The sequence below is a fragment of the Convolutriloba macropyga genome, chromosome 5, assembly GCF_964194025.1.
Source record: "Convolutriloba macropyga chromosome 5, txConMacr16.3, whole genome shotgun sequence".
NCBI classification, from domain to species: Eukaryota; Metazoa; Xenacoelomorpha; order Acoela; family Convolutidae; genus Convolutriloba; species Convolutriloba macropyga.
Window position 1 is genome coordinate 57,836,015 of NC_134472.1, and position 9,956 is coordinate 57,845,970.

The 9,956-nt window shown below is 37.1% G+C and overlaps 1 protein-coding gene across 1 annotated transcript in view; it reads right to left on the reverse strand.

The window, feature by feature from the left end:
* Nucleotides 1–267: 267 nt before the first annotated feature.
* LOC142340121 (uncharacterized) overlaps nt 268–9,956 on the reverse strand; it is a 27,730-nt gene continuing 18,041 nt past the window's right edge. The window contains exons 10-12 of the mRNA XM_075390570.1: nt 4,555–4,732; nt 1,112–1,558; nt 268–644 (exon numbers count right to left, since the gene is read on the reverse strand). Coding sequence (XP_075246685.1) covers nt 628–644; nt 1,112–1,558; nt 4,555–4,732 — 642 coding nt within the window. The 3' untranslated portion in view covers nt 268–627. The remainder of the gene's footprint in view (nt 645–1,111; nt 1,559–4,554; nt 4,733–9,956) is intronic.

Consider the following 9,956-nt stretch of genomic DNA (forward strand, 5'->3'; position numbering starts at 1 on the left):
TGTGTTAGTGTTTGTGTTAGTGTGTGTGTGTGTGTGTGTGTGTGTGTGTGTGTATGTGTGTGTGTGTGTGTGTGTGTGTGTGTGTGTGTGTGTGTGGGGGGGGGGGGGGGTGGGGTTAGATTCACAAAAAGAATAGATCCAAAAATTGTTGTTCAGGACTCTATCTAGTAATTTTTCCGTTTACACGAACACAGCAGAGTTCAACGGATAACCAATTAGAAGCGATTTTCAATTTAGTTGCCGTGAAGGCTCTTTAAAAAATTACTGAGAACAACTTTTATTCAGTTTCGGGTTTTCACACTCCAGGAGTGAACACACAAACAATATTTAAGAAGTCAGGCAAACATTCCAGTTTTTAACATTTCTATATCGTTGTACAACTTTTTATGCAATTTTCCTTGGAGATATATTTTTCCAATATTTAGTTCAGCTATTTTGAAGCATGAGTTTAAGTTCCTTTTCCAATTTCATAAACATTGATTTTAGTGAGTTTCGTTGTTGATTACGTCAGTTTACTTAAACTTTCGTTGTTCATCTCCTGGTTAAAGCCCTGAAGTATAATTGCGATATCACTCGCACCATGTTTCTGTTGACAGCCATCAATGTTCCATTTGGTTATCAATTAAGTTAAGATTGCTCCCACACCTGCAAACAAGATGATTATGTGGCTTCTAAACGTCGTACACTGCAGTAAGCGTTTATGTTTTTCTTTAGATTGTGGAAAGCAAGATAATAGGCTACTTTAAAAAATAAAAGCATCTCATCAGTTTAGGAAAACTAAGCACTTAACAGAGTACTGGCGAAAAAGCCACTTATCCTAGTTGGTACTGATATTCATTATCTGTTCGACACGTCATTAGAAGCCCTCTAGAAGATAGGAAATGACTAGTTGTTTAAATCTTTCATAAATAACAGTTATGCTGAATTTTTTTTTCACAGTTTTTCACAGAATTTCACAGAATTTCACAGTTTTTCCCTAACGGCTGTTACCGGCATGTCTTTTTTTCTTCGACAAAACCTTTTATAGAGAGGGTCCTCTTCAGGATGACCGTATTAGTTTGAGGGAATCATTTTTCAACTGGGTGGGAAAACAGATAGAAATTTTAGCTTTCCATAGGGGGATAAATAACGTCAGTCGTTTTGAGTTTGTCAGTGGGTCCCTCAGACGCCTCTGTCGCCTCTTCTCGCACCGTTCCGGTGTTTCCAGAAGTTGAGGCACCAACCGAAGTTTCCGTGTCCACTTCAATCAAGTCGCACTTCTGGAAAAGCCGATCGAACGTCAGAATGTTGTTGCGTTCGTCTTCGAATATGGGTTCGGGATAACTTTCAGGCTTCCCACAATCAAATTTGGACCCCTGGGAAGATGAAACGTCGGGCGGCTCAATATGAATTTCCTTCTCAGTGTTTTGGAAATTTTTTAATGAGTCGTTATTGCTATCGGTTACTATGATTTGCGGAATGGGAAAGTTGCTGATGCCAAGTTTGCTGAGTTTGCCGACTTCTTCAATCTGGGACAGTGAGTTGTTGGTTATGCCCCCTCCTGGTACGCAGGTGAGTGCTAAAGAATTGTAGACAGTGCAACCGTTATCATTATCAGATTCGTGGATTTTGTCATATAATTGCGCTGCACTTCACGAAGATATTTACACATATTTTTTTGAAACCAGTTTTTGTGCCCATATTTCAATATGGCAAAATCTATTTTTCAAGGACGGTAATTGACATTTCCATTAAAAATTGACAAGGAGGATCGGTAATGCATGTTTGCACATAATGTTCCGACCCCATTCATCCACATTTTTGACTTAATTCTAACAAATGAAAGATTGGAACAGATGTCTGAGTAAAAAAATGTTACATACTCAATTTAATGAATGAGTTATATTATATCATGCCGAATTAGAGAGATCATAATACCTGCCATTAACAAGACAACACGACAATACAAACGACAAAACAAAAAAAATTACAGCCAAAACTCACTGTCTAATTTTAAATCTACATAGAAACAAAGTCAAATTATCAATAGATAAAATCTAACCCATACACAATTACTTGTCCTTAACTACGAAGCAGATGGTACTGGTCCAAAAAAAGACTACATAACCAATCAACAAAAAGAAGAAAAAGGGGGAGAAGTTCAGAAATCTATCAAATTTTTATTAAACCAAATAATTTCACAGTTTAAAAAAATTGACCTTTAATTTAAAAAAACTCATACTTATAAATCCGCAAGCAGTCCGTTTTGGCGGGACTAAGCCATATGACAGGACTACAAAATATGTACTGATAAAAAATGCAGAAAAATTTACAAACAATTTACGCAAGCACAAATTAGTGAAGTCATTAAAAACATCAGCTATTGTCCGAATTTATTTATTTTTGTTATGTCAAATATTAATTGTATTATCTCAGTTAAAATATAAAACTATCTGTTCACCAGGCTCTTATTTGAAATTCAATGATACTTTTTATTAACGCGAAAGTACAACAAAAATAAGTGTAATTAATCACTCGAAATTTTTTGAAAAAACCAAAGTGTAAATCACGAGAATGCGGGTGGGACTTCTCATTGGTGAGACTAAATTTTAGTTTGGCAAGAAAAACAAAAAGTAACAATTTCAAAAAAAAAAATTAAAAACTCAGAAAACAAAAAACGTCAAAACCATTAGCTATCAACTGACCGCATTGAATAACTTAATTAGATCCTTAAGAGAAACAATAGAGTGCTGTGATTATTCAGAAAGAATCTTACGACTACATAAACAACAAAGATTTCAGGCATAAACCAGAAGTTACAAAAATGCGAGAAAATGTGATTCAAAAATAACTCAGTGAAAAGATTTCGAAATTTTGAATTGATTTTTTGAAACATCACTAAGATTTCTCTGTACTGTGTTTGTTAGTGGGGTTCAAAATAATCAACAAACATAAACTGATACAAAAATGAGTAGTAAACTTTAAAGACACTTTACGGATAAATCCATTATAAGCAAAAGGTTTCAACGGAATTAAATACAAAAACTGTTAAGCATTAAATACGTTAACGTGCACCTCGATCATTCATCACTGAGAAGACGTCTTTCAAAAACAAACAGGAAAACAAAATCGATAGATCATAACCGACCAATGCTGGGCAAATTGTTCTTAAGGGGCAAGCGATTTGCTTCCTCAATAGCTAGCTATGGTTTAGTGAGGCTAGCTTATTTTAATCGAAGTGATGTGAGGTGAGCGCAATGGGAGAGGGGTGGGGTGCACCGGGGGAGGATTGATTGCAGACAACGCTGCGTGGGGTGTTAAGGTGCAGGGGCCCTTGTCCTTATAGACTGAATGATGTGCATGTGTGGTGATTTTGGTTGGTTGATGTGCGGTGAGAGTGTGGTGAAGCGTGGGGAGGGGGGAGGTGGATTTGTGAGGGTGGTGGTTGTGGGGGGATGAAGTAAAGGGGAGTTGATGTTGGGGGGGGGGGGGTTTAAGAACCGTCCTTCACTCCATAAGTATACGTCTCCAAAACAGTTTCTGTGAATCGCATACTTGGAGACTAGTGAGCTGAAAGACTCTACGAGAACTTAATGCCCTCTGCTTGATACCTTTTTATCCTGCTTTTGAGGTCGAAATGACAAATCAATTAGCGAAAAAGGTCGTTCAAGAAAAAAATTGCATAAAAAACCAGACCAGAGGAATAACATAAAGGCTACCAATTTCATTTGAGAGCAATTCAAAAGTGCAGCAAGAAACATTCGAATCCATTAGAACCATAAGTAATTTTCTATATGTTCAACGCAAGGTCCTTCCAGTGCCAATGGGAACGCTCAATATTGTCATAACGTACAAATCACAAATAGAAATCCCAAAATTTTATGGAGTCTCGTAGCATCACAGTCATAAATCCATTAGTTAAAAAGAAAAAACCAGACTAAATTTTTTCAATAATAAGCATATGCAACCTTTCATTAGTGAGTTCGATCTACAAGATCAGAGACATCAGTTTAGAAAGAGGGTAATGTTCAAATTCTTCTTTCGAAAAATTATTTTCAAAGTCTTAACAGCCATTAGATGTGCATTTAAGGCATTGGGTAGGTTCTTTTAATCCTCAGTAGAAAGCCGATTGTACTTTTCGTTAACGAGACTAAACGATAAGACTACAAAAATGCTGAGAAAACGCCAAAATTCATTAAGTATTAATAAAACACTGCTGAATCCATAAAAAACAAAATAATTCCCCTCAAAACAAAATAATTGTTCCTTGGCCTTGATTTGATCGCAAATGAGTTTGTCTGTAATAGATCATTGATATGAAAAGTGACTTGTCTCTAAATGACGTGGGGAAAAACCATATAATCGGCCAAAATTGACAGAACAAAAAAGAAACCCATTTGAGTATATACTTCCTCCCCCCACTAAGTGGTTTCAGACAAAATATCAATAAGGCAATTGGACCACTGTAATTTCTTTAGATACCAGAGTGATAACAAATTTCTATGGTAATAAGCTAATTTGGGGTTAAAATTAACCCCAAACCGTTAATGTCCCAATTTCTGGTGGCTGACTTACGTAGATCGCCGCCTCCAAAGCTCAGGTTGTATGGGGAGGTCAATTGGGAATCACCCACATTAGCATAGCTGACACCAGAGATCATATGGCTATCAATGAATCCATTGCTTCCACCGGGGATGAAGTTTGGCAGTGATCCTGCACCCAAAATCCCATTCGAATCAGGATTTGGGTACATCTGAAAAATTATAAATGAACAGCTATGAACAACATGTTGGCGCACTGGAAGAAAAAACGGCTGAGAATCTGAGATTGACAAAGAGAGAAAGCTGCTGTATTGAAGCTGAGCTAATGGTCACAATTCTTTTGTAAGGGTTGCGTTTAATGATGCGAAAAAAAATTGTCGCTAAAGCGCCCAAACCCGAGATGACCCTTCTTAGAAAGCATATCAAAGACCATATGTGGTTCCATCCAAGTCAAAGCAAAATTTCCTGTATGATCTTGCTATGGTTTCTAACAAGCCATATATGATCTTGGGTTTGTTTTTTAAGATTTTACATATAAAAGGTAGTTTCAGCAGAGCAGCACGTTTTTGATGATTTTTTTAACAGATCGATTTCTTTATGATCTTGGATATGGTATTTAAGAAATTATTATGGTCTTCGATATGGTATCTAAGACAACATATATGGTCTTGGAAATGGATGGATTTATGGTGGTCAGCCCGGGAATGTTACAACATTTTACCTCGTTTCTTACAAAAATTCAGTTCTTCTTCCGGGTTAACCATTTAAGCTGCCGAGCGCTTTCGGGAAACTTTTTCACCACTGTTGACCGGATTTCCTACACCTTCTCAGAACCTAGGCGAACCGAGGAAAAAATTTAAGAAAAGCTATGCTATAGTGTAATAAACATAACGCCGGGCGAATTGCTCTCAAACGACAGGCGAGCGGTTGGCTTTTTCAGTAGCTAGCTGGGGTTTAGCGAGGCTAGCTTTAGTTTAATAGAAGGGACGTGAGGTGTGCGCAGCAGTGGAGGTTGCACGGTTGGGGGGGCAACAGGGGGGGGGGGGGTGTTGGAAGCAACGGTGAGTCTTAAGTTGCACAGGGCCGTTACTGCGTGCAGTGGCGGGGTTGGGGGGGGGGTGGGTTAAGGCAGGGGGGAGATGTGTCGGGTCAACCTACAAGAACCGCCCTTCGCACCATACGTACAAGTCCCCAAACAGTTTCTGCGAACTGCATACTTTGAGACTTTTGAGCTGAAAGGCTCTAAACGAACTTATTTCCCTCTGGGTGCTACTTGTTTGCTCGTTTTTTGGACGAAAAGTTAAATGGGTCAGACGACAAATCTGTCAAGCGAAAAATTGCATAAAAATATCAACAGGACTAATATAATTGCTACAACCTTTGTGTGAGAGCAATTGATAATAAATAGCAAATGATTGACTTTGACCAATATAATTAGCATAGCTCCATTATTGCACAAAAATTTACGTCACAACCATATGAAAAGGTTCAAATAAGCATACATAGCCGGCGAAATGCGAGAAAGTAGACCCGCTGGCCTGGTTGAGGCAAATCGGGACTGAAAAATAAAGGAGATAATAATTGACCGATCTTGTTGAGAAGTGTCCTAATGTGGTGTTCAGTTTTAATTAGGATTGCAAATTAAGCTTAATTCAATTTCTAAACTGACGCCTATTGAGCTTAATACTAATACTAGCAAGCAATCACTCTAATGAATTTTTATAACCTATTTCATTATCACTCAATGCCTGTCTTTTTTGGTTTATATCGTTTCTTGTGATTCAGCTTTTTTGAATTTGATCATATTCACCACTTTCATATTTCAGTTGATCATAATTCAGTAAAAAAAATAAAGTTATTTAAGTTCAAACAGTTTGTGAAGGAATTGTTGAATCAAAACTGAAGTCATGATTTAGGTAAAACCAAAAGCGTTATCTGAAATAACAAAAAACACATAGCCACAAGACTGCGAAACCCCCTCGTAGTAGACATTCACTTAAACCCCAGCCAACAATACAATAACAAATGAGCCTAAAATTATATTTACCAAAAGATAACCCATTAATTTTAAGCGAAACGCTCTTAAACGATCAGCGAGTGGTTGGTTATGGTAGTAGAAAGCTGCTGGGGCTTAGGGATACTGCATGGGGTGGGTTATGGTCTATTATCAGGGGGGAGTGGTAGAGCTCGGAGGTTAGCTTTCGGGGGGCGAGAAGAGAGTGAGCGTTCAAATCGCCAGGTGGAGGAAGGGGGAGTGTTGGGGGTGATTGGGAGGTGACTGAGGAGAGGGTGACTGAGGAGAGGGTGACTGAGGGGGTCAAACTTTTAAGATTCACATCCGCCATTCACACAATGAGTTCATCTCAAAAAATGCTTTTTGGTGAATTGCTCAATCAGCCACAAGTAAGCTGTGAAGCTCTAGGAGAGTTGCTCAGCCACTTTATGCCCTCCGGGCTTTAACTAATTATCCCGTTTTTGAAGACAAAAATAAAACTCGGAAAATTTACATTGCAAATAGTCCCGACTCAATAGATGACTTCCATCTGATATTAAGACGAATTGAAACGGTAGATACAAGAAAAACCGAGGAAAGCGATTGAGAGAGAAGTACAAAAAAATTTAAAACGCTACTTCCAGATAATTATAATGAAAAAAATTTTAAACATTCTCCTGCGAGTTCAGTAAACTAACCAATGAAGTTCAGTGAAAAATAAAACTATGCAAACACCGAAAAAGAGGAAAAAATGAAAAACTCGTATAGCGAAGATATATCAGAAATTGCAAAAAATCTGTTGTTTTAATCAGATAGTCAAAAATGCTTTCAAACACATTGGTGCTAGTTTGGATAATTGAGATAATCCCCCTTATCCATTAAAATTACTTTGAAACAGAAAACCCTCATTGAAAGCGCTGAACGTGGTGAAGAATTTCACTTGCTTATCAAATTTTTTACAGCTACTTTTCCCTCATTTTTAGAACATTGAATGAATAAAAAACACTCTAAACACAATCCCGAGTTTTGACTTATGTTCAGCTTGTTAACCTAAACACTTCTTTTCACGTGCGGAAAAGATCCGACTAAATTGCGTGAAGTGAAGGAGCACAAGTAAATCGGCCAAGGAGCCAGTATAATAGGTGGAGAGGTTCAATAAAATCTTTAAACCAATCTTAACTAAATCAGAAAAAAAAGAAAAAGGAAAAATGCAAAAAATGAACTAGCAAAAAATGAAGTAAGAAAATAACAGCGGAAATTCAGAAACTAATAAAAACTGCCAGGAATTGATGAAGTACGCGTATTATTGAATAAACCGGACTATCTAGAACTATCCCACAGTACGTTATGCGCCCCCAGTAACAGAGCACGGGTCATTACTGAGTAAATCATCTTTTAAAAATATGGCACGTGCGTCTGGGGGTTGCAAATAATATGCGCCCACTATGCTGGGGGGACACAAACAGAAAAGATCCTAAAATTGCTTGAAATAAAAAACCACAACCAGTAGCATACCGAAACCAACCCGAAGAGTCGAGAAAAAATAACTCTCCTCGTAAATTAGAAATAGCGAAAGCATAAAACAAACACAGTCTATTAGAACTGTCCAAGTTGTTTAAAAGACAACTTCAAAATTATTTTTTGACTTTGAGTATTATCAATAGTGCCTTATTAGTACACATTAGATTTTAAGCTACTCTTAAAGCCAAAGTTCGGAAACAGGAGTCACCGTTTTTGAATTCAGAATTCAGGATTCGAAAATAAAGAAATCAAATTGGGATCTTTTTCTTGTATGCCCCCTCGACAGGTTAGTGGATTCGTCTTATTTACACCCCCCAGACGCGCGCGCCTTGTTTTTACATTAAGATTTAAGATTTAATGACACGTGCCCTGTAACGGAAGGGGGAAGGAGCATAACGTACTGCGGGTGGGGGAGGGGGGGGCACAATTTGAAAAATCTAAAAATTCATGCAATGAACAGTTTTGCTTTAGCTAAAAATTGTTATCGTTTTGCTTTAGCTAAAAATTGTTATCGTAAAAAGATCTGGAGAATACCATTACTCCGCCTCTAGAGGTAAAAAGACAAATCTTTCTACAAATCGTCATTTTGTTTATATGGGCTCTCTCATGACATACCGAGCGACTTTTGCTTATCTTCACAAATTTCAAACATAACCGACTAACGTCGGGCGAATTGCTCTCAAACGACCGGCGGGCGGTTGTCAGCACCTAGCCACTGTTTAGTGAGGTTAGCTTTCGCTTGATTGAAGAGGCGTGAGGCTAGGGTAATAGACGATATTATCACGCCACATAACAGCCGCTGAAGTCAACAAAAGAGTTAAGGAGAGAGAGAGAGAGAGAGAGAGTGCGAGGTAAAACGTGAGCGAGAAAGAGAAGGAAAGAAACGCCAAGCAACACACACACACACACACACACACACACACACACAGAAAGAGAGAGAGCTAGAAATTTTTTCCATGAGATTCTAGCCTTGTTAGTAACTAAATCATATAAAAAACTGAAAGTGCAAAATTCAGAAGAAAACTTTCCACATTTCGCAGTGACGAAAATGTTCAAAGAACATTTTTTGCCTCTGGATTTTTGTCATGTAACCCATCTGCAAGACTTAAAAAGCTTCGTTGGCCAGTATTAATCGTTAAACTCAAAAAAGGACTCAAAAACTGCAAATAAAATGACAAAAATTTCAAAAAAAAATTGAAAAAATCATAAGTTTTATTAAAAAATCGATAAAATTTGTGATATTGAAAAGTTCAAAACTATTCTATCGCAATAAAAATTGTTCAGTAACCTTTTATCAAAGCCTATACGAGGTTTCTTGGGGCTGGAAGAACTTAGATAATGACAAACATTGAAAAATTTGAAAAAAAAATCAAATTTTATCCAACAATTGCTAAAAATCGTGATGTTCAAATGTTGAAAAACATTCTATTACCACTAGAAAAACTATGCAGCAACGTATTATCAAACCCTTCAGGAGGTTGTCTGAACCCTGAGGCTGAAAAATCTTGAATAATGAAAATATATGTCAAAAAATTTTAAAAATATAACAATTTTTGTCAAAAAAATGCTAAAATTCGTGATGTTTAAATCGTGAAAATGATTCCATTACTTCTAGAAACGACATAGTAACCTATTATTAAACCCTCGAGGAAGTTTCTTGGCTCTTGAGGCTGGATAAACCTAAAAAAACGACAAAAACTTTCAAAAACATTGAAAAAATTTGCAAAATTTATCAGAAAAAATGCAAAAAATTCGCAGTGTTGAAATGTTGAAACCATTCTATTACCACTAGAAACTATTCAATAACCTATTATCAAATCCTAGAGTGGATTCCTTGACACCTAGGGCTGAAAAAACTTAAAAAACTGACAAAAATTTTCAAAAATCTTGAAAAAAATTGTGAAAATTAGTATAAATTAGCT